Source organism: Rhinopithecus roxellana, chromosome 4, assembly GCF_007565055.1.
Source record: "Rhinopithecus roxellana isolate Shanxi Qingling chromosome 4, ASM756505v1, whole genome shotgun sequence".
NCBI classification, from domain to species: Eukaryota; Metazoa; Chordata; class Mammalia; order Primates; family Cercopithecidae; genus Rhinopithecus; species Rhinopithecus roxellana.
The window spans coordinates 63,440,970-63,468,855 of record NC_044552.1 but is presented as its reverse complement, the minus strand read 5'-3'; the positions used below and the strand labels follow the sequence as shown (position 1 = coordinate 63,468,855).

The following is a 27,886-nucleotide window of genomic DNA, read 5'->3' as shown; positions in this document are numbered from 1 at the left end:
AAGTTACCCTAGTCCACTTATCTTTTTTAAGGTTCTGTATCAAAGGGTACCCACTCCCTTTCCCAGATGACTTATCCATTAGACACAGTAGGTACATGCTGAGGGCCCATAAAACTTTTAGGAGCACTCAGAAATGTTTGATTTCTTCTAAAACCTGAAGAAGAAAATGAACTTTTAGGTGGCATATTAATATGTTAATCTTACACCAATGCAGATGTAAAATGTGATTTCTATTTATTGTTTACTTATTTTTATGACAGGAAGTACTTCACAAAGGCAAAAGTGCCTGGAGCTTAGAAAGTTCACAATGTGGCTTTTCCCTTTTCCCTCGGTTTTGTGCCCCTCTGCAAGCCCCCATTCATAGTGTAAACAATTCCCTCCTGGCTCCTGTCTTACTTCCAGCTTGTCCTGATGACTCCTAGCACCTGGCTGGGTGTCCTTACCAGGGCCTACAAGGACGAGACCATCAGGGGAGAGGGACCTCTTCCTTCCTTTCTCCTTTGCCTGCCCTTGTCCTGGGAACCTCCACTCCCCAATTCTCACCCTTATTCATCCTCTCCCCCATTTTCTTTTTCTTTTCTTTTTTGCTTTTTTTTGAGACAGGGTCTTACTGTGTCGCCCAGGCTGGATGGCACGATCTCAGCTCACTGCAGTGTCTGCCTTCTGGGTTCAAGTGATTCTCCTTCCTCAGCCTCTGGAGTAGCTGGGAGTACAGGTGCATGCCACCATGCCCAGCTAATTTTTGTGTTTTTAGTAGAGATGGGGTTTCACCATGTTGGCCAGGCTGGTCTTGAACTCCTGACCTCAGGTGATCCGCCCACCTCGGCCTCCCAAAGTACTGGGAATACAGGTGTGAGACACCGTGCCCAGCCTCCTCTCCCCCGTTTTCTAGACTGGCCCACATAAAGCTTGAGACCCTCTGACTCTCAAGCCTATATTCTCCCTACTCACTCCTTAATGTAACTGTATGTTTACTTTTCACCTTGGGTCTATATTTCCAGAAGAGTTCTAAATGCTAGAATCATGCTGTCTTGTTTATAACAATGCCACCTATATTAGGAAAGGGGGGTGTGGAGCAGAAAGAAAATATTTCCATATGCTTATTATTTGTCAGATAGTAATGTTGTGAGCTACATTTTAACTTTCTTTAAAGTCATATCTTTGATGATTTTATTGTTAATACAAACTTAATGAAACTGCAAGCAATATTGTCACATAAAGACCATATTCATAACTATCACACTAAGCAAATAATTTCTTCTTTATTATATTCATAAATTTATGTCATTCTGAATCTCAAATACAGAAAAATATATAATGAGAAATTGAGACATTTGGGATTAGTATTGTTTGGTAACTGAACCCATTCCTTTTTTTTTTTTTTTTTTTTCTGAGGTGGGGTTTTGCCCAGGCTGGAGTGCAGTGGTGTGATCTCAGCTCACTGCAACCTCCACTTCCCAGGTACAAGCGATCTTCCCGCCTCAGCCTCCTGAGTAGCTGGGACCGCAAGTGCACGCCACCACGCCCGGCTAATTTTTTGTTTTTGTTTTTTTCTTAGTAGAGATGGGATTTTGCCATGTTGCACAGGCTGGTTTTGAACTCCTGGCCTCAAGCCATCTGCCCACCTTGGCCTCCCAAAGTGCTGGGATTACAGGCATGAGCCACCACATCTGGTCTGAACCCATTTCTTTGGTGCTTTTTGGATGGGTTTTACTATATCTGGTTAGATATTGTTTCTAGGCAGTATTATTTTTTTTCCCCGGTGACCCTTTGCAACCCTCTCACTGTAACCATTGATTGACTACTCTTGGATGTTCTGAGAGAGAATATCCAAAGTCCCAATTAATAATTGCGACTACCTCACGCACAGGCTGTAGAAGGCCCAGAGTGAGAGGGAGGCAAACTCAGAGGCCTCTGGTGGCCAGAAGGGGTGTGGAAACCTGCACACATTGCATGAATGGTGGGGACTGGAGGAGCAGGACATGCTCTATCGGCTTTTGGCTGCAGCTGGTTGGCGTGTCACATGGGAGTGTCATTTCATGATGCTAGTTCTTCTGTTTTTAAGAGAGCCAGAAATGTAGGTTTTTACATTAATTTTCTCATTTAGAAAAAGTTTATAAACTTGATTTAAGTTTATAAAACATCCTGTTAGCCAAACAAAACACGTAGACATATGGCCTCTGGACTAATCAGGAGTAGCTGGGCCTACTGCCCTCAGGTTTGTGGGGAGCTGCGGGATTCCTTTCCTTGGGGCTGTGCAAGTGACTGTGTTAAGCTTACAGGGGAAGCTGTTGGGGCAGACAACTGTCTCAAATCATTCCACTTTCTTTTTTTCTTTTCTTTTCTTTTTTTTTTTTTTTTTTTGAGACAGGGTCTTGCTCTGTCACCCAGGCTAGTGTTCAGTGGTGCAATCTCGGCTCACCACAATCTCCACCTCCTAGGTTCGAGAGATCCTCCCACCTCAGCCTCCGCAGTAGCTGGGACTACTGGTGTGTGCCACCACAACTGGCTAATTTTTGTATTTTTAGTAGAGAAGGGGTCTCACCATGTTGATCACGCTGGTCTCAAACTCCTGACCTCAGGTGATCCACCAGCCTCAGCCTCCCAAAGTGCTGGGATTACAGGTGTGAGCCATCACGCCCGGCCAAATCATCCCACTTTCTTTTCATCCTTTCATTTGGCTAACCGGAGAGTGAATACCATTTCCTCTCACTCTTTTAGGAGCCCATCTCTTGCTTTTAATGTAAAATATGCATAATTTGTGCTTTCAGATTACCATCAGTTTCATGAAGAGCTTAATTTTTCCCACGAATGAAGTGTAACTGGCTACCTAATGATATATCCTAAGCTTAACATTTTTTAAACCCTGTTTCTTGGCCCTAAATCTGCCCCCTTCCTTCCACCTCCCAAGTGGAATTGACATCTTTGCCTCCCCTGCAGGAATCTGACCTTGCAACAGGCTCTGGATAAGCCCTATTAGAACAGCGAGAAGTAGAGAGACCAGGAGTGGCTGCTCTTGTGTAATCCCATACAAGTGTCAGTATCTGTTGCCAAATACTGAAAGAGAAGCCAGTTCCAGCTGATCACCATAAAAGCTTTCCCAGCACTTGTGGCTTGGGAGGCGGAGGAAGCAGGACAGCCTGATAAATGTGTAGAAAGGATGCATGAGAGATCCACCCTTGTAAGGTGAGGTGGTCCAATATGTTGACTGTCTGCACAGGTGAGCCTTTTTATAGAAAGCAAAAAACATCTGGAGACAACTTTGCTTGCATTTCTACACAAATTTCATGTTACAATGAAATCCAGAAAAAACCTCGGTCAGAAGATGCAGTGCTTCTGGCCTAAGGCTTTTCAGATTTCAGTTTAATCCTCCCACCCCCACCCCTCAGGAGTACAGAGTTTGTTTGCTGTTCTGGTGAAGCTAAACAGTAGTCGAACAGTTGACTTCATTGGAAAACGATATTATTTTGAAATGAGGCTTGGTTTCTCGGGTCAGTGACCTGCTTAGAGAGAAGTGGTGGGTCTGCGCCTGGATTTCGGAGTCACTGTGCTGCCGCAGCTCTGAGCACTCCCACGTCATTAGAGGAGCCGGTGGGGAATGAGATCATGTCTGCTTTCAGGTTGTGGCCCGGCCTGCTGATGATCGTGCTGGCTTCTCTCTGCCATAGAGGTTCATCGTGTGGCCTTTCAACGCACGTAGAAATCGGTAAGTACTGGTGTCTCGTTATGTTATTGAGAGGACAGTACATCTCTCAAAGACATTAAGGAAGAGATTGAAAATCCAGCTCGTGGATTGATACAGTTTCCCCTGGGCACTGAGCTGAGTGGCCTGAGAGCTGGGAGGAGAAGCCCGTGATTGCAATCATCCAGGGATAGGGATTGGCAGCACGGGTTCAGTTAAGGGGAAAATAAGAAAGTCAGCTGATGCCCCGTTGGTCATGGGGCCCCCATGTGTTTCTCTGGGTGGGGAAATAGAGGCTCAGTAAACGAGAGGTTGCAATGCAGCAGCAGAACTGACAGAATGGGAGAGGAACAAGATGGGTGGAATATGGCAGGAATGAGAAATGTACTTTTGTTGTTTTACATGTGCAAGGACAGGCATTTCCGACTATATGTAAAGAGCCATGTGTGGCCATGGGAGTGGGTCCCTGAGTCAAATTGCTATAAAAGTGTTTGGCTTCAGGAAGGTCAAGAAAGTAAGGGAGTGTGGTCATCCATATTCACGGTGCCAGTAAGATGGCAGGAGTTGGAGAGGAGAAGGGGACAGCAAGCCAGTGCCACCGACCTTAGGGGCAAGGGCAGAGTCATCCTGGATATAGGGAGATGGTACCACAAAGAGTTATTTAAAATTTTTATTTTTCTAGCTTTATTGATGTATAATTGACAAAAATTATATAAATTTAAGATACACAGCATGATGTGTTGATATATGTATGCCTTGTGAAATGATTAGCACAATCAAGCTAATTAACACATGCGCCCCCTACATAGCTACCATGTTTTTTGCATATGGACTGAGAACACTTAAGATCTTTCTTAGCAAAAGGATTTGGTTCTTGTGTGAAGTGTATTTGTAATATGTTTTAGCACATGGAAAATGTGAGTCAATTTGTAATAGAATTAGCTATCATAACATTCTATAGCAATTTTCAGATTTCAGATATACCTGATGTTCTGAGTTTTCTCTTTTTTTTTTTTTTTTTTTTTTTTTTTTTTGAGACAGAGTCTCACTCTGTCCCCCAGGCTGGACTGCAGTGGCATGATCTCGGCTCACTGCAAGCTCATCCTCCTGAGTTCACGCCATTCTTCTGCCTCCCAAGTAGCTGGGACCATAGGTGCCCACCACCATGCCTGGCAAATTTTTTTGTATTGTTTTAGTAGAGATGAGATTTCAGGATGTTAGCCAGGATGGTCTCGATCTCCTGACCTTGTGATCCGCCTGCCTTGGCCTACCAAAGTGCTGGGATTACAGGTGTGAGCCATCACGCCTAGCCTGAGTTTTCTTTAATTTAGATAAAAATTATAACAGAATTTTATAGTTACACCACCTCCAGATGTTTCAAAGAATAATAAGATTATAGGGAAAAAAATGAAAATTTGTCAGTGCTAAACAGGCATATATACTGAGCTATGATGGGCAAGAAACTGTTGTCACAGAATTTGACTATCTGAAAAGACACTAGAAGTCAGCAAGTCCAGTTCTTTTCTTTTACAGATGAAGAAACTGATACTAGACAGTTTTACAGCTAACTTTTTAGGGGCCTGGCCTAGAATTACATGTCGTGACAGCTGGTCTGGCGTTCTTTCCATTAAAAATGTATTGCTAGGAGTCGGGAAACAATGGAAAAGAGAACCAGACTTAGGTTCTAATTCCAGCCATCCAGTAAAGTAGATGTGTGACTCTGAGCAATTCACTTTACCTACCTCTCAATTCTATAAAATGAGGGGGTTGAACTTCTTGAAGAATTCTAAAGTGTCTTCCAGTTCTATGTTCTGTGAAGTTGAAATTGCTAAAACTACAGAATGAGCTGATGAGGAACAAATATGAATGGAAATATTCAATTTTTTAATCCTTAGAGTTTAAAAATTTACAAGACAGATTGCATCTGAAATTTTAATAAAACCAGATAATTGCTTGCCTTTCTTCGATGAGTACCAAAGGTCCTAATTGATATTTAAAGAATAATATTTATGTGAACATAATTGAAAGCATCTCCTGAAATAGAATCTGCACGGATTCTGAGAATTTTTTTACGCAGAAGAAGACCAAAACTCCATCATTTATTTACTAATAAATTAGATGATTTTTATAAATGTTTTGGTTCACTTTTTCGTTTCTTATGAAGGGCCTGAGTGGAAGGTCAGCATTGTGTGAGTGAGTTAATTAGAAATGGCTTCATTCAGCATAAATCACTGGAATCCTATACACAGGTTATTTGGATTTGTGGGTTGTGACTTTTATGATATTAATGCTTATAATATAGTAGTGGCTATAGTTTTTTGTTATATGAATTTTTGTAATTGGAGGTGATTCACAACAGAAATAAAGTATCACCTTTGAATGTCACTTCACAGGGAATGTTAGTCCTCTTATTGGTTCTTGGGAGGTTCAGGTTGTGGGTGGGTGTGGGGTGGAGCTGGTAGTTTCCTGAGATTATTTTGTCCTTGTGGTCCAATGATGAGAAACTTTTGAGGATCATTGGCTCAGTCCATGGGTTAGGTGTTATATTGTGTTTTGTACTTAGGTTTGTCTACTTCAGTACTGAAGCAAAGTATGATGATGACAGGTTTTTTTTTTTTTTTTTTTGAGACAGTCTCGCTCTGTTGCCCAGGCTGGAGTGCAGTGGTGTGGTCTTGGCTCACTGCAACCTCTGCCTCCCGGGTTCAAGTGATTCCCCTGCCTCAGCCTCCCAAGTAGCTGGGATTACAGGCACGTACCACCAGGCCTGGCTAATTTTTTGTATTTTTAGTAGAAACGGGGTTTCTCCATGTTGATCAGGCTGGTCTCGAGTTCCTGACCTCAGGTGATCTGCCTACCTCGGCCTCCCAAAGTGCTGGGATTACAGGTGTCAGCCACCATGCCTGGCCTGACAGTTTCTTTTTTTTGAGCTCCTTACCAAGTGTCAGCCACCGTGCTTGTCACTTAGCATTTATTATTTCAACCAACCTATACGGTGGGTATTTTTTAAACAAAATTTTCCATAGGCAGGAACTGAGGTCTAGAGAGGTTGAATAGCACTAAAGCTCATAGAGCCATTTAATAGTTAAGCAGAAACTTTAAATCACCATCTAAACTTGTTTTGTACTATAACAATAGAAATATTGCACAAATCTATACCTAATGAAAATTGCCAGCGAGTGCAAACTCATTTCATTTCCTGCATCCGTGACAGTTACAACCATAAAATTGTATATTTTTCTTTTAAAATCATCTCGCCTAAGTTATGTTTTCAGTAATAGTTGAAATTAATTGATTTATGTATTTATTTCTCTCAGGACACAGAGCTCTGGAGTTTCTTCATCTTCACAATGGGCATGTTAACTACAAAGAGGTAGAAATCTTGATTTTTCTTTTCTTCTTTGTGCATTAGTTTTCTTCTATAGGTGCCAAACAAAGTTCCTAACAGATATTTAAACAGTAATTTTAAGACTTATTTTGGCTGGCCGTGGTGGCTCACGCCTGTAATCCCAGCACTTTGGGAAGCCGAGGCAGGCAGATCACCTGAGGTCAGGAGTTCGGGACCACCCTGACCAACATGGAGAAACCCCCATCTCTACTAAAAATACAAAAGTAGCCAGGCGTGGTGGTGCATGCCTGCAATCCCAGCTATTCGGGAGGCTGAGGCAGCAGAATCGCTTGAACCCGGGAGGTGGAGGTTGTGGTACACTCCACTGCACTCCAGCCTGGGCAAGAAGAGCGAAACTCCATCTCAAAACAAAAAAAAGGACTCATTTTTTATTTCTTTATGTTATAATGTTGTATATTATGTTATTAATGTTATAAGACATTAATATTATGGTTAAAAGCTATATGTCTCTTCCAAGTGCTACTTGAACATTTTATATGTATCTTATATATATCACACTTAAAATTTAAAGATTTTAATGATAAGAATCATAATTTGAAAAAATACTTGAGAAATTTTTAAAATAGTACATTTTTAAAAGTTACTAATTTTGTCTGTATCATTCCAGTATTAGTATATGTGCTGCTGAGAAGAGCACATCTTTTTTGTTTTTATTATAGAGATGGGGCTCTCACTATGTTGCCCAAGCTGGTGTTGAAATCCTGGGCTCACGCAATCCTCCCACCTTGGCCTCCCAAAGCACTGGGATTATAGGCACGAGCCACTATGCCTGGCCCATCTTTTTTGTTTTTATTTTAAAAAGTCATACTTGAGAGAGACCATTTATTTTCCACTTCTTGTTACTGTGTGTTATGTGCAAATTGCATCACCAGGAGGAGAAGGAAGTGTTTATTAAGAAATATGCCCTGAGATTCTCCGTCTAACTCCTACTATATTCTATATCCTGGTAGGACTAGCTGATGACTCACCTTTACCCATCTTCAAATGAACACATTCTGATCATATGAACTATTTGTTCTATGGCTAAGTAATACTTTGTGACAAAGATGTAATTCTTTCATACCTACATTCGATAAGTGGTTAGCATTCCCTTCTGACATCAGAATTGGGTCATTTGATAACATTAAGTCTTGATAGTCCATCTGGGAAACAGGATGGTAAGATAACTGAAATTTGTTGTATCCTCAAAATATTTTTAGTCATAAGATTCAGCTTCCTCCCTTGCCAACTTAACATGCTGAATGAGGAAAAACAGCATTTATATCTGATAGTCATCTTCACTGACCTTGATGGCGAGTAGGCAGGAAAGAGGAGTGGAAATGAGAATCCACCTAATTCATCACATGAACAATCAATCCAGAGTGTGTGCAGAGTGATTTCTAGTAGAGGTATTATTAATTTAAAACATGTTAAATGAACATAGACGCTCCCTTCCAGGATGCATTCTAATCCAAATACTAATGTTATCCTCAGAAATAGGCCAGGCATGATGGTTTACACCTGTGATCCCAGCACTTTGGGAGGCCAACGCGGGTCGATCACTTGAGGTCAGGACTTTGAGATCAACCTGGCCAACATGATGAAACCCCATCTTCACTAAAAATATAAAAATTAGCTGGCCATAATGGCAGACACCTGTAGTCTAGTCCCAGCTACTTGGGAGGCTGAGGCAGGGAATCATTTGAACCTGGAAGGTGGAGGCTGAAGTGAGCTGAGATAACACCACTGCACTCCAGCCTAGGTGACAGAGCAAGCCTCCATCTCAAAAACAACAAAACAAAACAAAACAAAAACACAAAAACAAAACAAAACAAAAACAGCCCCGAATGCATTGATTTTTTGAAGGGTTTTTTTTGTGTGTGTGTGTCTCTATCTCCTTTAGTTCTGCTCTGATCTTAGTTATTTCTTGTCTTCTGCTGGCTTTTGAATTTGTTTGCTCTTGCTTCTCTAGTTCTTTTCATTGTGATGTTAGGGTGTCGATTTTAGATCTTTCCTGCTTTCTCTTGTGGGCCCTTAGTGCTATAAATTTCCCTCCACACACTGCTTTAAATGTGTCCCAGAGATTCTGATACGTTGTGTCTTTGTTCTCATTGGTTTTAAAGAACATTTTTATTTCTGCCTATATTTCGCTGTTTACCCAGTAGTCGTTCAGGAGCAGGTTTTTCAGTTTCTAGGTAGTGTGGTTTTGAGTGAGTTTCTTAATCCTGAGTTCTAATTTGATTGCACTATGGTCTGAGTGACTGTTATGATTTCCATTCTTTTGCATTTGCTGGGGAGTGTTTTACTTCCAATTATGTGGTCAGTTTTAGAATAAGTGTGATGTGGTGCTGAGAAGAATGTATATTCTGTTGATTTGAGGTGGAGAGTTCTGTAGACGTCTATTAGGTCCGCTTGGTCTAGAGCTGAGTTCAAGTCCTGGATATACTTGTTAATTTCCTGTCTCCTTGATCTGTCTAATATTGACAGTGGGGTGTTAAAGTCTCCCACTATTATTGTGTGGGAGTCTAAGTCTCTTTGTAGGTCTCTAAGAACTTGCTTTATGAATTGGGTGCTTCTGTACTGGGTGCATATATATTTAGGATAGTTAGCTTTCCTTGTCGCATTGATCCCTTTACCATTATGTAATGGCCTTCTTTGTCTCTTTTGATCTTTGTTGGTTTAAAGTCTGTTTTATCAGAGACCAGGATTACAACTCCCACCTTTTTTTTTTGCTTTTTACTTGCTTGGTAAATATTCCTCCATCCCTTTATTTTCAGCCTATGTGTGTCTTTGCACGTAAGGTGGGTCTCCTGAATACAGCGCACCGATGGGTCTTAATTCTTTATCCAATTTGCCAGTCTATGTCTTTTAATTGGAGCATTTAGCCCATTTACATTTAAGGTTAATATTGTTATGTGTGAATTTGATCCTGTCATTATGATGCTAGCTGGTTATTTTGCCAGTTCATTGATGCAGTTTCTTTGTGGTGTCAATGGTCTTTACAATTCGGTGTGTTTTTGCAGTGGCTGGTACCAGTTCTTCCTTTCCATGTTTAGTGCTTCCTTCAGGAGCTCTTGTAAGGCAGGCCTGGTGGTGACAGAATCTCTCAGCATTTGCTTGTGTATAAAGGATTTTATTTCTCCTTCACTTATGAAACTTAGTCTGGCTGGATATGAAATTCTGGGTTGAAAATTCTTTAAGAATGTTGAATATTGGCCCCCATTCTCTTCTGGCTTGTAGGGTCTCTGCAGAGAGATCTGCTATTAGTTTGATCGGATTCCCTTTGTGGGTAGCCTGACCTTTCTCTCTGGCTGCCCTTAACATTTTTTCCTTCATTTCAACCTTGGTGAATCTGACGATTATGTGTCTTGGGGTTGCTCTTCTCGAGGAGTATCTTTGTGGTGTTCTCTGTATTTCCTGAATTTGAATATTGGCCTATCTTGCTCGGTTGGGGAAGTTCTCCTAGATGATATCCTGCAGAGTGTTTTCCAACTTGGATCCATTCTCCCCATCACTTTCAGGTACACCAGTGAAACGTAGGTTTTGGTCTTTTCACATAGTCCCATATTACTTGGAGGCTTTGCTTGTTCCTTTTCATTCTTTTTACTCTAATCTTGTCTTCTTGATTTATTTCATTAAGTTGATCTTCAATCTCTGATATCCTTTCTTGTGCTTGATGGATTCAGCTATTGATATTTGTGTATGCTTCACGAAGTTCTCATGCTGTTTTTCATCTCCATCAGGTCATTTATGTTCTTCTCTAAATTGCTTATTCTAGTTAGCAATTCCTCTAACCTTTTTTTCAAGGTTCTTAGCTTCCTTGCATTGGGTTAGAACATGCTCCTTTAGCTCTGAGGAGTTTGTTATTACCCACCTTCTGAAACCTACTTCTGTCTGTTCATCAAACTCATTCTCCATCCAGTTTTGTTCCCTTGCTGGCAAGGAGTTGTGTTCCTTTGGAGAAGAGGCGTTCTGGTTTTTGGAATTTTCAGGCTTTTTGTGCTGGTTTCTCCCCATCTTTGTGGATTTATCTACCTTTGGTCTTTGATGTTGGTGACCTTGGATGGTATCTCTCTCTAACAGGCAGGCCCCTCTGCTGCAGGTCTGCTGGAGGTCCACTCCAGACCCTGTTTGCATTGGTATCACCAGTGGAGGCTGCAGAACAGCAAAGATTGCTGCCTGTTCTTTCCTCTGGAAACTTCGTCCCAGAGGGGCACCTGCCAGATGTCAGCCAGAGCTCTCCTGTATGAGGTTTCTGTTGGCCCCTACTGGGAGGTGTCTTCCAGTCAGGATACACGGGGATCAGGATCCCACTAGAGGAGACAGTCTGACCCTTAGCAGAGCTTGAACGCTGTGCTGGGAGGTCTGCTGCTCTCTTCAGAGCAGTCAGGTAGGGACGTTTAAGTCTGCTGAAGCTGTGCCCATAGCTACCCCTTCCCCCAGGTGCTCTGTCCCCAAGGATATGGAGGTTTTATCTATAAGTCCCTGGCTGGGACTGCTGCCTTTTTTTCAGAGATGCCCTGCCCAGAGAGTGGTCTTGCCCTGTTACCCAGGCTGGAGTGCAGTGGCATGAACTCGGCTGACTGCAACTTCCACCTCCTGGGGTCAAGCGATCCTCCCACCTCAGCCTCCTGAGTAGCTGGGACCACAGGTGCACGCCACCACACCCAGCTAATTTTTTGTATTTTTGTTAGGAATGAGGTTTCAGCTTGTTTCCCAGGCTGTTTCAAACTCCTGAGCTCAAGTGATTCGCCCGCCACAGACTCCCAGAGTGCTGGGATTACAGATGTGAGCCAGAGACACTGCGCCTGGCCTTTATTCATTTTCATTTTTGTCAGTTTGCTAGGTGGAAAATGGCTTTTGTTTTAGGTTTAATTGGCATTCTTTTTTTTTTTTTTTTTTTTTTTTTTGAGACAGGGTCTGGCTTCGTCACCCAGGCTAGAGTGCAGTGGCATGATCTCGACTCACTGTAACTTCCACCTCCCAGGTTCAAGCAATCCTCTCAACTCAGCCTCCCAAGTAACTGGGACTACAGACACACACCACCACACCACGCTAATTTTTGTATTTTTTATGCATCAATTTTTCTGTTATGGTTTCTACTTGTAAATTATGCTTAGAAAAATTATTCCCACTTCATGGTTATATAATTATTCACTCAAATTTTATCCTGTTAATTTTAAGGCTTCATTTTTAACATTTAACCTTATAATTCATCTTGTATTTGTTTGGGTATAAAACTTGACAGGGATTCAGTGACTTGTCATTGGTAATATTAATTTCAAGTCAGTGTCACCTAGGGCAGTGGTCCCCAAGTTTTTTGACACGAGGGACTGGTTTCATGGAAGACAATCTTTCTATGGATGGGGTGGGGGGTGGGGGATAGATGATTTCAGAATGAAACTGTTTCACCTCAGATCATCAGGCATTAGGTTATCCTAAGGAGTGTGTACCCTAGATCCCTAGCATGTGCATTTCCCAGTATGATTCACACTTCTCTGAGAATCTAATGCCACTGCTGCTGTGACAGGTGGTGGAGCTCAGGAGGCAATGCTTGCTTGCCCACCACTCACCTCCCGCTGTGTGGCCCCATTCCTGACAGGTCACAGACTGGTACCAGTTCATGGCCTGGGGGTTGGGGACCCCTGATGTAGGGTAAACATGGATTTGCCCATGCAATGATGGTATACTCATTGTTACAGGGTTGTGACATCACCATTTGTTGACTACTCCATCCATTGTTCATCTATTAGACAATAAGTTATATGTATGCTTGGCCAGGTGCGGTGGCTCACGCCTGTAATCCCAGCACTTTGGGAGGCCGAGGCGGGCAGATCACCAGGTCAGGAGATCATTTTTTTTAGTCTTTTTTTTTTCAGTCTTCCCAAAACACAAAGGACGTCATCTTACACTAAAGCACAGGTAGCAGCTATAAACTGATATGTACATATGTGCGCATCTGTGTGTATTTTTGTCTTTTCACTGTGAATCATTGAAAATTTTATAAAAACCAGCTCTGGGCCAGGCATGGTGGCTCATGTCTGCAATCCCAGCACTTTGGGAGGCTGAGATGGGTGGATCCCTTGAGGTCAGGAGTTCGAGACCAGCCTGACCAACAAGGCGAAACCCCATCTCTGCTAAAAATACAAAAATTAGCCAGGCGTAGTGGTGCATGCCTATAATCCCAGCTACTCAGGAGGCTAAGGCAGGAGAATCGCTTGAACCTGGCAGGTTGCAGTGAGCCAAGATTGCGCCATTGCACTCCAGCCTGGGTGACAAGAGCAAAACTCCATCTCAAAAAAAAAAAAAAGCAACAAAAACAACAGCTCTGGGTCAGTAAAACAATCTTAAGGCCTCAGGGAAATCCTGCTTTACTGGGTTGGCAGAGAAAATGAAGGAAAATGAAGTTTAAATAAGTGATTTCTGCTATTTCTTAATTAGCCTCTCTGTGTTTGGTAGGGAAGAATCTGAAGTTATATATTGTGTGTTGTCTTGGATTATGTGTGAATTTTAATCATTTATTTACTTTATGCCTGCTTTCCTTCCTTCCTTTTTCCCTTTCATTCCATCTATACCCCCATAGTTCTAGCATCTCATCATGGGAAATTGGTGGAGCCTGCACTCCCCAGGCTGTTGACTGCTGCCCCCTAATCTCTGTATTTTCCTGCTCTGCAGCTGTTACTAGAACACCAGGATGCATATCAGGCTGGAACCGTGTTTCCTGATTGTTTTTACCCTAGCATCTGCAAAGGAGGTAAGATGAAAGTTTACAGACTGAATGAAGTCACTTTTACTTGGTTAATAGGAATAGCTATGACTTTAAAAAGATATGTGTATGTGTACTATATATTTTTCATTGTATAGTGTATTTTCCATTATTGTTGAGAACAATTTGTTTCCCAATAATATTGTTGGTTAATGACTTAGTTTACATAGTTGCATTTTCCATTTAGCTAAAACTGACCTGGTTAAGCATAGAAATTCTGAAAACGTTATTTTTTGGTGAAAACCTAAGTGGCACGGCAGAAGACATTTTGCAAGAGATCAAAAGGTCTGAGTTTGTGTTTCTTCCATATTAGCATGTGACCTTAAAAAAGTCACTTATGCACAGAATCTCAATTTTCATGTCTTGGTGAAGATAATGCCTTGCCCTGTCTCTTTACTGGATTGTCCTTGGCATTAATGCACAATATTTTGTCAAGTGCTATGCAAATCTCAGGGACTGTTATCTGTAAGAGTTAAAGAAAGAGGAAAGAAACATGAAAAGCAGCTTAACAGTCAAAGATTTATTTTGGAGAAATAAACCTGAGAAGGGCTTCTGGCCGATTTCAGTCAGGAGCACTCTTCTCTTACAGACTAAGAGTATTTACTGGTGAGAGACCTTGGAATGTTTCTCTGTGGGGGAGAAGTTTATTGCGGGGTTGGAATGTCTCTAGTTGGAGGGGAGGTTATCTTGGGGCTGACATCTCTTCGTCTGAAGGGGAGGTTATCTTGGGGCTGGCATGTCTCTGGGAAGGGGTTTGGAATATTTCTGATTGGAGATGTTATTTGTGGTTTATGGTTATGCTGACTCCACCCATTAGGCTGATGCCCTTTGGATTTACGCAATTTTTGGTCAAGGTGGACTTAAAATGGCAGTTGTTGTCCAAGATGGCAATGCTCCTGCTCTGTCATTATTAGTAAACTAGTCTCATGGGTTGTATCAGTCAGACACCCAGCAGGACCCAGAAGTCACACTCAAACTGAGTAATTGGAGAGGAGTTTAGTAAGGGTACCATTTTCAAAGATGTGGACAGGAGGCGAGGAATTACAAAAGATTGTTCAGGGGAGGGAGAGATTGCTGGAACCGTGGAGAGAGAGAGAGCTGCATGAAGAGGACCATTCGATGAGAGCTGGCCCTTCGGCTACGGGGCACAGCCAGCCCACTGTGACCCCACAGAAGGGGAGCTGGGAGAATACATACCCCAACTTCTGTGTTTTCTTTTTCTCTGATCTGTCAGTTCTCTCTATTGGCCAAACCCAACCCAACCAAAGCCAGAGGGCCACGAAGCCAGTTGAAGCAGGTGACCTCAGAGTCACCCTACAGGGTACAGAAGGATGGGGAGTGGGTCTGGAAGGACAAATGGAGGCCTCCAGCACACTGGGTCCTTGTATAAACTGCTTCTGAGGTCTTGGGGGTCATCTGCTATTATCCCATTCCTTTAATTCAGTGATGTCTTTGGGACTGAAATGAACTATTTGGGGCTCCTCACTCCTGTAGTTAGAATCCCAGACAGCTAAGCTTTTGTGTTTCTCATATTTGTAAGTTTTGTTCTGTTTTCCCTCTTAGTCTGTTAACTATCATTTCTCAATCCTATTATTTTGCCTGCACATTATAGTTCTCCTTTCTAACCTATTATTTCTAATTCAGTACGTCCCAAACTGTATTCATGGGAGCTCTACTGTCCCTTGATAACTTCTACAAAAAAGAAAAAGAAGAAAGGATATTTTTGTCCATTCAATTTGAGAAACATTGCTTATTGTACACCATTTTTAGAGACAGACAAAACCCACACTAGCCAAGGTTCTGAGGAGAGTGGAAAAGGAATGTAAACTATTTAGCATTTTCCATTGTTTTCTACAGCAATAAATACTCTTCTGTGAGGAAAAGACTGGGGCTGGTATATGACTAGTTACAGGGAATTTGTATAGAAATTCCGCTTAGGTTTTTATGCATTTTTCCATATCTTACCTTGTCTCATACATACCTAATTCAACTGTAGTTTTGCTTTTCTTCTTTGATGATTCACTTTTATTGCATCTTTCAGAAGCACTTAGCTTTCTTAGATACTTAATTGCCAAAGAAAAAGCACCTTTTTTTTTAAAGTTATTGTAATATTTTTTAGAGACAGGGTCTTGCTCTGTTGCCCAGGCTGGGGTGCAGTGGTGCAATCACAGCTCGTTACAGCCTCAAACTCCTGGCCTCAAGCGACCCTCCTGCCTCAGCCTTCTGAATAGCTGAGACTAAAGGTGTGTACCACCATACCTGGTTAATTTTTTATTTTATTTTTTAATCTTTGTAGAGATGGGGTCTTGCTATGTTGCCCAGGCTAGTCTCAAACTCCTGGCCTCAAGGGGTCATCCCACTTCAGCCTCCCAAAGTGCTGGAATTACAGGCGTGCACTACTGCACCCTGCAAAACTCTTCATTTGTATTAGTTTACCTAATATTGAATTAGCTTTTATAATTACAGTAACAAGGACATCTGGTTTAAACAGGATTAGAGTGGGTCTGATTGACCCTTTGTGAGCTATGGTATAGACAGGTAAGTTCAAGTCTCTGGGCAGTGGCTTGCCAGCTGTCAGCATCCAGCACGCCCTGGGGGACTTTCTTTTGCTTCCAGTCTGTAGGATTTACAGAGGGATCAGAAAGCTTCAATTAATCTGGCAATTCGTTTAAGTTGAAGTTTGTTCAAAAGATCTACTGCTATATTTAATTCTGGAGTTTTACTGTATTCTGGAGAACAAGAATTGTTTAAAGCTTTATCTCTAGGAAAACTGTGGGCGCAAATCAAATGTCTTGGTTCTAACTTCTTTGAAAACCATTTTGAAAAAAAACAATGATTTAAAATTGGTCCAGCAATTTTTACTTTAGGAACAGCATAGAAAAATTGAACTGAGAGATCTGAACTCTGCAGTTTTGCTTTTAGTTACCCTCGTAACATTTGGCACTCCATGAGGCATTCGTGGCCCTTGAAGGTTTAGCACAGAGGCCAGTTCTGTCTTTCCTACCCCTCTTGTGGGAATAAAGAGCTACATGGGACACCCACTGGCCCACTCAAACGATGCTTGCATAAAATGCTCACTGGGGCTCGTGCCATTTTATAACAATTATTATAAAATCAAATGCTTGAAAGCATATGAAATACCTGCTTTTATTTCTGTACTCTTAAGGAGGGTGACTGTGAGAGACAAGGAAGATATTTTAAAAACCCTAACAAATAAACAAAACCAAACTACAGCTTTTTCCTTAGCTTTAGGGCACAGAAATGGAAACACTTCTAGCCTCTATTCTAACCAGGTAGCCAGGCTTGCGATACTGTGAGCCATTTCAGGCTTCCGTCCCTCTTACTGTAGGGCTCTTTTTAGTCAACAGGCAGACAGTACCATGCCTGTTCCAAAATCTCAGCTGGCTCTTCTGTTTTGGAGGCTTCTTTTGAATGTCGACAGAAGAAACTGAGGGGCATGGAGGGAAAGAGGAGACGGGACACAGCAGTGCAGCGGGTGGTGGTGGAAGATTTGATTGGGACTCTCCAACTTTTAAGAGAGAATCCAGAGCCCTGCTTTTGTTTTGTCAGGAAAATTCCATGATGTGTCTGAGAGCACTCACTGGACTCCGTTTCTTAACGCAAGCGTTCATTATATCCGAGAGAACTATCCCCTTCCCTGGGAGAAGGTAGGCATGGTCCTCTAATCCTTAAAATAGTTAGCACCAAACCTGCCATGTACTGTTTTTGCACCTGCCTTGACCCCATTCATACCACTCTGTAAGGGCTGCCCACCCTTCTACCTTCAGTGTCATGCACATTGCTTGGACATAGTAGGTGGCTAGATAATACTTGAATTACTTATAAACACAGTTTGCGATATATCACTTCATCATTTTGCTCCAATAGTAATTAAACTTAAAGCACTTCCAACACATCATAAAATGTTTCCAAAAGTCCTTATGATTTCGTGTGTGTGTGGGGGGGGGAGGTTTGTTTGTTTGTTTTTGTTTTTTTCAGACAGAGTCTCGCTCTGTTGCCCAGGCTGGAAAGCAGTGGCGTAATCTCGGCTCATTGCAAGCCCCACCTCCCAGGTTCATGTCATTCTCCTGCCTCAGCCTCCTGAGTAGCTGGGACTACAGGCGCCCAGCACCACGCCCAGCTAATTTTTTTTTTTTTGTATTTTCAGTAGAGACGGGGTTACACCATGTTAGCCAGGATGGTCTCGATCTCCTGACCTCGTGATCCACCCGCATTGGCCTCCCAAAGTGCTGAGATTACAGGCGTGAGCCACTGTGCCCGGCCTGTGTGTGGTTTTTTATTTTTCAGACAGAGTCTTGCTCTGTCGCCCAGGCTGGAGTGCAGTGCCGCAATTTCAGCTCACTGCAACCTCCGCCTCCTAGGTTCAAGCAATTTTTGTGTCTCAACCTCCTGAGCAGCTGGGATTACAGTCGTGAGCCACGGCACCCGGTCTCTTACATGGTTTTTAATAACTAGAAACTGCAATGTACTTGCCTGAAATTTTTTGTTAAGTCTCAATAACATAAATGAATTTCTATTTATTAAAACTTTTAATAGGATTGTTATTATAAAATCACACAAACACACATGACTCTAATTTGCTTGTTTGGCAGGACACAGAGAAACTGGTAGCTTTCTTGTTTGGAATTACTTCTCATATGGTAGCAGATGTCAGCTGGCATAGTCTGGGCATTGAACAAGGATTCCTTAGGACCATGGGAGCTGTGAGTACAACCCTTTATGGGGAATTACTTTATGGGAGTGATACTGTCATACCTAAGATCAAAACCTGACCATTTAAAAAGAAAGGAAAATGTTAGGTTATTCAGACTTCTGCCCAAAGTAGTGTTTGGTTAGAGTCCCATCTTTTCCAGTTTGTTCCTTTTTTTTTTTTTTTGAGATGGAGTTTCGCTCTGTCGCCAGGCTGGAATGCAGTGGTGTGAAGGTGCGATCTCAGCTCACTGCAACCTCTGACTCCTTGGTTCAAGTGATTCTCCTGCCTCATCCTCCTGAGTAGCTGGGATTACAGGCACGCACCACCATGCTCAGCTAATTTTTATATTTTTAGTAGAGACGGGGTCTCACCATGTTGGCCAGGATGGTCTCGATCTCCTTACCTTCATGATCTGCCTGCCTTGGTCTCCCAAAGTGCTGGGATAACAGGCGTGAGCCACCGTGCCCGGCCCAATTCATTCCTTTTTTTCTTCTTGCCAACTGGGTAGATTCATCCACAAGAGCAGAGTGGCTAGTGTGTACTGAAAACAGTAATAGATGTGATGTTTTGTCTTAGTCACAAAAATATTTAAGAAATCTTATCCTTTCTTCAAGCCATGTATCTTAATAAGGATATGAATACCTGCCACTTGGTTCTATTTAAAAGTAATACTAGTTTATTGGACTTTTTCTCTTTCTTTTTAGCTTTCTATATGAAAATGTCATGTCCTCAAACTGAAAATTGTGTTCTTACCTGATGACTTAGCCTCTGGATGGCCCCCTAGTCCTTAATTTATGTTAATTACATTCTGTTAGAAGTTTCAACTTCAACTCAGAGATTTTTATATATATCCTATAAGGCAGAATTGTCTGTAGTAGCTTTATTACCAGACATATGAATCCAACTCAGCTGCATATGTGTATATGCACATATATATACATATATATACACACATATGTGTGTGTATAATATGTGTGTGTGTATATATATATATATATATATATATACACACACACACATAAAATTTTTTTCTTTTGAGATGGAGTTTCACTCCTGTTGCCCAGGCTGGAGTGGAATGGCACATTCTCGGCTCACTGCAACCTCTGCCTCCCGGGTGCAAGTGATTCTCCTGCCTTAGCCTCCCAAGTAACTGGGATTACTGGAACCCACCACAATGCCCGGCCAAGTTTTTGTATTTTTAGTACAGAAGGGGTTTCACCATGTTGGCCAGGCTGGTCTCAAACTCCTGACCTCAGGTGGTCCACCTGCCTCAACCTCCCAAAGTTCTGGGATTACTGACGTGAGCCACCGCACCCTTCCTTTTTTTTTTTTTTTTTTTTTTTTAACTAATAAAATGTTAGTGTGAAAATTGAGTCTATCTATAATGCATCCTCAGCAGTTCATTGAGTTAGCTGTCATCTCCCACCACTTGCCTGATTGTGGGAGTAAGAGTTGGGGCTACAATTTGTAATACACACCAGATGGTTCTCTTTCTTTCTCAGATTGATTTTCACGGCTCCTATTCTGAGGCTCATTCGGCTGGTGATTTTGGTACCATTTATTTACATTTGCTTAATTTTCTCCTGTGGTATAGTTCACTTATAATGACATCACCACTGTGCTTTAAATATGTGTGTCTTTAATATTTTGCCTGTTGCATGTATTTTCTATTTAATGTTGCAGTTCATATATAGGAGAGATGTACCTCATTTAACATAGAGATGTATTTCTAAGAACTTGTGTCTATATGTTTTTTTTGTTAAAAAACTCTACATTTTGTTGTTGACATGTCTTAACTTTAGAAAAACTTTACTTATACATTGGGTTAAAATTCATTAGCTAGTGTCTCCCACTCTCCTAATACTTTAGCTTTATTAAATTCCACCTTTTGTCTCTAGTAGTAAATTACTTTTAAATATTTAAAGTAGGTGGTGAGTGGTGTTTATTAAAGGAAACCCTTATGGTAGATATTTCCTTAAAGTAAAACAAAAATCACCTTTGGTTATATGTCTAATTCTTTCTTAATGTATATGTTTCACTAAGATTTTTAAAAGATAATTTTTCTTAAAAAAAAAGCATGCCTTTACCTAAAACAATGAACAAAAACATGTAATAATGTGAAAAACTAATAATCTAACTTGTCAGACCTTATGTTGAAAGATGCATGCTATGTTTGTCACTAATCCACCAAATGTCAATATTTTTTTCATACCCTAGGAGGAGATGTGTTGAGCCAGTTTGAGTTTAATTTTAATTACCTTGCACGACGCTGGTAAGAGCAATGTACATTTAAATATGTGATATCTAAATGGCATTTAGAACCGACTCTTTTTCTTAGAAAATATAACTTACAATATAATTAGAAGTCTTCTGCACTGGTAAATTTTGAAAAGCAAAACTTCATGTTAGCATAGTCTAAGTAGATTCTTTGAAAAATTGAATTCCACCCAATTTTGAATGGAGTTGCTGAGTCATAGTTTAATTTTACATTTTCAAAATCATTATCTCACCTTATGCTCCCATCAGCTTTGTGTAATCGTTCTGCTTCTTCTGCATTCTCCAATACTTAGTATTGTCCAGCTGTTAAAATTTTCCAGCCTGTTTGTATGTAATGGTATCTCATTAAGGCTGCAATTTGAATTTCCCAGATTACTAATGAGGTCAAACTTTTCTTCGATTTTATGGATCATTGTGTTTAATTTTAAGTGAAAACTTTTTCCAGTTTTCAGTCTATTTTTCTGTTGGGTTGCTTATCCTTTTTATTTATTTGTAAGTATTATATATTCTGGCTTCTACTCTCTTGTCAGTTTGTCATTTAATTGTTACAAATGTCTTTCACAGTTTGTGGTGTGTCTTTTCACTTACTTTATGGTGTATCGTGACAAACAGAATTTGTTAATATTCATGTGGTTGAATATACCAGTTTTTCCTTTGTAATCCGTACTTCTGATGTCTTATTTAAGAAATCCATTCTTAGCTGGGTGTAGTGGCACAGCACCTGTAGTCCCAGCTACTCAGGAGGCTGAAGTGGGAGGATCACTTGAGCACAGGAGTTTGAGGCTTCAGTGAGCTATGACTGCACCACTGCACTCCAGTCTGGGCAACAGAGTGAGACCCTGTCTCTTAAAAAAAAAAAAAAAAAGACACTTTGGGAGGCCAAGGCAGGCAGATCACGAGGTAAGGAGCTTGAGACCATCCTGGCTAACATGGTGAAACCCCGTCTCTACTAAAAATACAAAAAAATTAGCCGGGCACGGTGACAGGCACCTGTAGTCCCAGCTACTCGGGAGGCTGAGGCAGGAGAATGGTGTGAATCCAGGAGGCGGAGCTTGCAGTGAGCCGAGATTGCAGCACTGCGCTCCAGCCTGGGCAACAGAGTGAGATTCTGTCTCAAAAATAAATAAATACATACATACATACATACATACATACATACATACATACATAGAAAGAAAATCTTTCTACCTTGAGGGCAAATGTTTGTTCTTTTACGTAGACTTCTAAAGCTTTTATAGTTGTATTTCTTAGCTGTATGTATTTGATTTAACTGGAGTTAAATCCAGGTTGGAGTGCAGTGGCGCGATCTTGGCTCACTGCAAGCTCCGCCTCCCGGGTTCACGCCATTCTCCAGCCTCAGCCTCCGAGTAGCTGGGACTACAGGCGCCCGCCACCTCGCCCGGCTAGTTTTTTGTATTTTTAGTAGAGACGGGGTTTCACCATGTTAGCCAGGATGGTCTTGATCTCCTGACCTCGTGATCCACCTGCCTCAGCCTCCCAAAGTGCTGGGATTACAGGCTTGAGCCACCGCACCCGGCCAGTGAACTGAGCTTTTTATTGTGAGGCAATAACCCTCTTTATCTCTAGTAATAGTTGCTGCATTAGAGTCTCCTTTATCAGATATGACTGGAGTTATACTGGTCATGTTTGGTGATATTCCATGGTGCTAGAATAAGTAGGCTCAAGTTAAGAGCCGCCGAGATCGTGCCACTGCACTCCAGCCTGGATGACAGGGTGAGACTCCAACTCCGTCTCAGACAAACAAACAAACAAAACCATCCAGGTTCCAAACCTAAAGTGTAGGGTATGGCACATGTTCTCAGGGCAAAAGCTGGTTGTCCCATTTGCTTACCTCCCAGGGTTTTTTTGTTTCTAGTTGTTTTTGGTCTTTGAAAAATTTCTGCTGTCCTGCTAGCTTGGTGATTCATTTAAAAAAAGTATTTTTTGTTATTTTGTCTGACCTTTTAAGCTATTTTTATTGGGAATGCCATTCCAGCGCTCTTATAAAATAAAAAATGAGTCTCTCAATTGTGTCTTTCTTTTACCTACTAAAAAAAACCTACTAAAATTAGATTTTGTTGGTTGTGATTTTTATCTTGCTTATTCTGAGAATTTTTAAATTAAAAGATGATTCAGTTTAAATCTGATTTTTAAATGCTGCTCTTTCCAACTGAAATAACTAATATTTGTGAACCAAAAGCCTGATTTAGAATTTTCTTCATTGCTTTATACTGTAAACCAAGAAGTATCTGAGACAAGTCTCAATCAATTTAGGGGGTTTGTTTTGCCAAGATTAAGGACACACCCATGACACAGCCTCAGGAGATCCTGATGACAACATGTGCCCAAGGCGGTTGGAGCACATCTTGGTTATCTATACATTTTAGGGAGACATGGGACATCAATCAATATATGTGAAATGGCTGTTGGCCAGCTAGCTCAGTTGATTAGAGTGTGGTACTAATGACACCAGGGTTGCGGGTTCAGTCCCCTTACAGGCTAATTGTTTTGGCCAGGCACGGTGGTGCATGCCTGTAGTCTCAGCTACTTGGGAGGCTGAGGCAGGAGAATTGCTTGAACTTAAAGGGTGGAGGTTGCAGTGAACTGAGATTGCACCACTGCACTCCAGGCTGGGTGACAGAGTGAGACTCCATCTCAAAAAAAAAAAAAAAAAAAAAAAAAAAAATTAAATAGCTAAAATGTCCATTGGTTCAGTCCAGAAAGACGGGACAACTCAAAGCAGGGTAGGAGGCTTCCAGGTCATAGTAGATACAAGACATTCTTCCGGGTTTCCAATTAGCCTTTCACTGAATATACAATTTACAGGAATAGTGTTACTTATGCTGTAGTCTGGTTTAGTGAAACAATTAGGCAAAGGAAGCAATCAGATATACATTTGTCTCAGGTGAGCAGAGGGATGATTTTTGAGTTCTGTCTGTCCTTTGCCCACAGGAATTTCCTTGTAGGCAAATTATGAGGGAGGTATGTAGTTTTTTAATCTTTTAATTCCTTGTAGGCAAATTGTGAGGGAGGTATGTAGCTTTTTAATCTCACTTAGAAATAGATTGGGAGGGCCCAGTGCGGTGGCTCACGCCTGTAATCCCAGCACTTTGGGAGGCTGAGGCGGGTGGATCACCTGAGGTTGGGAGTTCGAGACCAGCCTGACCAACATGGAGAACCCCCATGTCTAGTAAAAATATAAAATTAGCTGGGCGTGGTGGCACATGGCTGTAATCCCAGCTACTCGGGAGGCTGAGGCAGGGGAATTGCTTGAACCCGGGAGGCGGAGGTTGTGGTGAATGGAGATTGCACCATTACTCCAGCCTCGGCAACAAGAGTGAAACTCCATCTCCAAAAAAAAAAAAAAAAAAAAAAAAAAACCAACAAAAACCACACACACAGGAATAGATTGGGAGGCAGGTTTGCCCTATGTGGTTCCCAGCTTGACTTTTCCCTTTAGTTTAGTGATTCTGGGGTTCTGAGATTTATTTTCCTTTCACAATACTTTTATACTTTGTTATACTTTTTTGTATACTTTGTATACTCTGAAATTAAGATGTCAGAGTGAGGAGGCATTTTTATAATAGTATTTTTAAAATAATTTTTCTTTTCAATTCAACTTGAAACAATGAAAATACTTTAAATTACTTCTAGAAAGAACTCTGAATTCACAAAATTAACCACTCCTTTTGTATGTTATAGTTTCCAATCTGAGTATACCTACATAAACGTTTGATTAGGTTACCAGTTGTTTGCTCTGCATCACTGGGCCAATTATTTAGCTTTTCTGTGCCTTAATCATTTCTTCTTATGTAAAATGGGAATATGATAGTACTAACCACCTGATGTCATTGCTAGGATTAAATAGCTAGTGCATGTAAAGACTTTTAAATGGTGCCTGGCACAAGATAATCATGGAATAACTGGTAGCTGCTGCTGCTGCTGTTACTATTTTCAGCTTCAGAATCAAAACAACTCATACGTTATTCTGCATTTTTCAGGTATGTGCCAGTCAAAGATCTACTGGGAATTTATGAGAAACTCTATGGTCGAGAAGTCATCACTGAAAATGTAATTGTTGATTGTTCACATATCCAGTTCTTAGAAATGTAAGTGTAACTCAGAGGACAATTTGCAGCTGATTTTGTTGTGACTTCCTTAGCACAGTTTTTATGTTTTTGTTTCCTGAGACTGGATTTCGGATTTATGTATTCTGCTTATTCAAAGGCAGTTGCAGGACAGTGGATGAGGACGGATGGAACTTTTTCTTCGTTATTTGCTTCATTTCTCTGTTAGAAACTGCAACTCACAGCAAAAATTATTGTTTATGTTGCAGGTATGGTGAGATGCTAGCTGTTTCCAAGGTAAAGTCTTCATTCTTCCCAATCTTAAAGGATTATAAAGATACCAGGAATAGTACCATATGTATTTTATTTTTTCTTTCTCTCTGCCATAGTTATATCCCACTTACTCTACAAAGTCCCCGTTTTTGGTGGAACAATTCCAAGAGTATTTTCTTGGAGGACTGGATGATATGGCGTTTTGGTCCACTAATATTTACCATCTAACAAGCTTCATGTTGGAGAATGGGACCAGGTGAATTCATATTCCATTTCTATTACCAATCAGTCCCTGCCTTTTTACCCCATCCCCCAACATAACTCTCAGGTTTTTCAAGTGATCACATAAAAACAAACAAAATAATCTCATGAAGTGCTTTCTTAACCTATTCAAAGAGGTAAAGAATGGAAACTCAGTAATCTTATAAACCCAGCTGGTTCCCATCCAGTTGGCTTGGTTGATGCCACTTGTGTTTTTGAAATAGAGAGACAGTTATTGCAAAATTTGGGGTCTGTGAGAAATGGCTCAGCCAGGCAGGAATCAGTCTCCATAGGTGTGCTCCATTTGTTTCTTTCTTTTTATTTTGAGACAGTCGTGCTCTGTTGCTCAGGTTGGAGTACAGTGGCACGATCTTGGCTCACTGCAGCCTCTGCCTCCCAGATTCAAGGGCGTCTCGTGCCTCAGCCTCCTAATCAGCTGGGACTGGAGGTGTGCACCACCATCCCTGGCTAAGTTTTTTGTATTTTTAGTACAGATAGGGTTTCAACATATTGGCCAGGCTGGTCTCAAACTCCTGGCCTCAAGTGATCCACCTGCCTTGGCCTCCCAAAGTGCTGGGATTACAGGTGTGAGCCACTGTACCTGCAGGTCCCAGAGTGGCTGTGTTCTTGCTGTAGCGAGCAGCAGTGATGTGATGACATACCCCTCCACTCTGACTACACTCTCAGGGTTTGAGGGTGTCAAAGGATACCTCACCTAATACTAAAAAAAAAAAAACAGAAGCAAACAGAGCGATAGCTACATACCCCCGCCACACACTCCAACACGAAATGAAAAATAAATGCATTTGTAAAACATTCTGTTGAAATTTGACATCTAGCCCAGATGGGATAGCTGCTGAACCTCCAGTTCCTTTTCTTCTCCTAAGCATGCTCAGGACAAGTGTTAATCATAAACTCAGCCCAAATATAGGTCAGGTACACTGTGATTGTACCCACTTCTAGCTGTAGTAGATCATTAGATTCTCAGAGAGTCTTAACACCACACCTAGATCAGAGGGAGCCAAGGTTCTTCTGATAACCCATTTATTTCTTTTTCTTTTCTTTTTTTTTAAGAGCACATGTGTTTTTGTTTTTTATTTTTGAGACGGGGTCTTGTTCTGTCACCCAGGCTGGAGTACAGTGGCATGATCTCAGCTCACTACAACCTCCACTTCCTGGGCTCAAGTGATTCTTGTGCCTCATCCTTGAGTACCTGGGACCACAGGCTCACACCATCGCACCGGGCTAATTGTAGTTTTGGTGGAGACGGGGTTTTCCCATGTTGCCCAGGCTGGTCTCCACTTCCTGAGATCCAAGTGATCCACCCACCTGGGACTCCCAAAGTGCTGGGATTACAGGCATGAGCCACCACGCCTGACTGGAGAACCCATTTCTTTTTTGTCTTCTTTCTTCTTCTTCATTTTTTTTTTTTTTTTTTTTTTTTTTTGGATACAGAGTCTCTCTCTGTCGCCCAGGCTGGAGTGCAGTGCATGATCTCGGCTGACTGCAACCTCCACCTCCCAGGTTCAAGTGATTTTCCTGCCTCAGCCTCCCGAGTAGTTGTGACTACAGGCACGCACCACCACATCCAGCTAATTTTTGTATTTTTAGTAGAGACGGAGTTTTGCCATGTTTGTTGGCCAGTCTGGTCTCGATCTCCTGACTTTAAGTGATCCACCCACCTCTGCCTCCCAAAGTGCTGAGATTACAGGCGTGAGCCACTACACCTGGCCCAGAGAACCCATTTCTGACCATACTGTTGGACTTGGAGCCTCTCCCTACTGCTGACCTAAACCAGGTTGGGATGTGGGTGTCGTTAGGAAGCACGGGGCAGCCCCTGAATCAGGGAAAGGGCAGAGTGGGAAGCTTAGGCTGTGCCACCAGCAGTGGGAAAGAGGGTTCTCTGGGCAGGACCTGTGCCTGGGAGACTGTTCCAGGTCAGGATCATAGCAGAGTTGGCTGTCTGTAAGTTGGAATGGCCTACAGAATGTAGGTCTAGAATATTATACTGGGTGATGATCCTTTACCCTTATGAACATTTGCTAGTTACCAAACAATGTTAACCATAATTACGTGTTGTGTTGATTTGAAACAAAATTCCCTTTGATGACAAATTTGACCTTAGCTTGGTACATAATAAACTTGTTTTTAACACTCAGTGAGTAACAATTTGGCAGGGATAGCAATCTCATATGAATGCCACTTTTAATAGTGAAATAAACCTCAACTAAAATCCCCAAGCTGTCCTGTGGATGTGGGTTTTTAGGTGCATACTGCCGTGGTTGTACAGAATTTAAGAGATCTGCCACTCACTACTGAGTTATCTGGAACAAGTTGCTAAACCTTCCAAAATCTTATTTCCTCACCTGTAAAATTGGGACAGCAATACTAATTTCATCATAGGATTTTTGTGAGGAGTAAATTAGATCAGTCATGTAAAGGGTTTAGCATAGAGTAAGCA

General features: G+C 41.6%; 1 protein-coding gene across 3 annotated transcripts in view; it reads left to right on the top strand.

Moving 5' to 3' along the window:
• The first annotated feature begins 3,501 nt into the window (after positions 1-3,501).
• The window catches only part of GPLD1 (glycosylphosphatidylinositol specific phospholipase D1), a 58,359-nt gene continuing 33,974 nt past the window's right edge, over positions 3,502-27,886 (top strand). Inside the window, exons 1-10 of one of the 3 annotated variants that reach the window (XM_010365284.2) lie at positions 3,502-3,706; positions 6,997-7,052; positions 13,743-13,821; positions 17,404-17,501; positions 18,447-18,557; positions 20,050-20,098; positions 20,765-20,819; positions 24,826-24,933; positions 25,161-25,188; positions 25,281-25,420. In XM_010365284.2, coding sequence (XP_010363586.1) covers positions 3,607-3,706; positions 6,997-7,052; positions 13,743-13,821; positions 17,404-17,501; positions 18,447-18,557; positions 20,050-20,098; positions 20,765-20,819; positions 24,826-24,933; positions 25,161-25,188; positions 25,281-25,420 — 824 coding nt within the window. In that variant the 5' untranslated portion in view covers positions 3,502-3,606. The remainder of the gene's footprint in view (positions 3,707-6,996; positions 7,053-13,742; positions 13,822-17,403; positions 17,502-18,446; positions 18,558-20,049; positions 20,099-20,764; positions 20,820-24,825; positions 24,934-25,160; positions 25,189-25,280; positions 25,421-27,886) is intronic. The other 2 variants (XM_030928717.1, XM_030928718.1) reach the window with 2 other exon arrangements.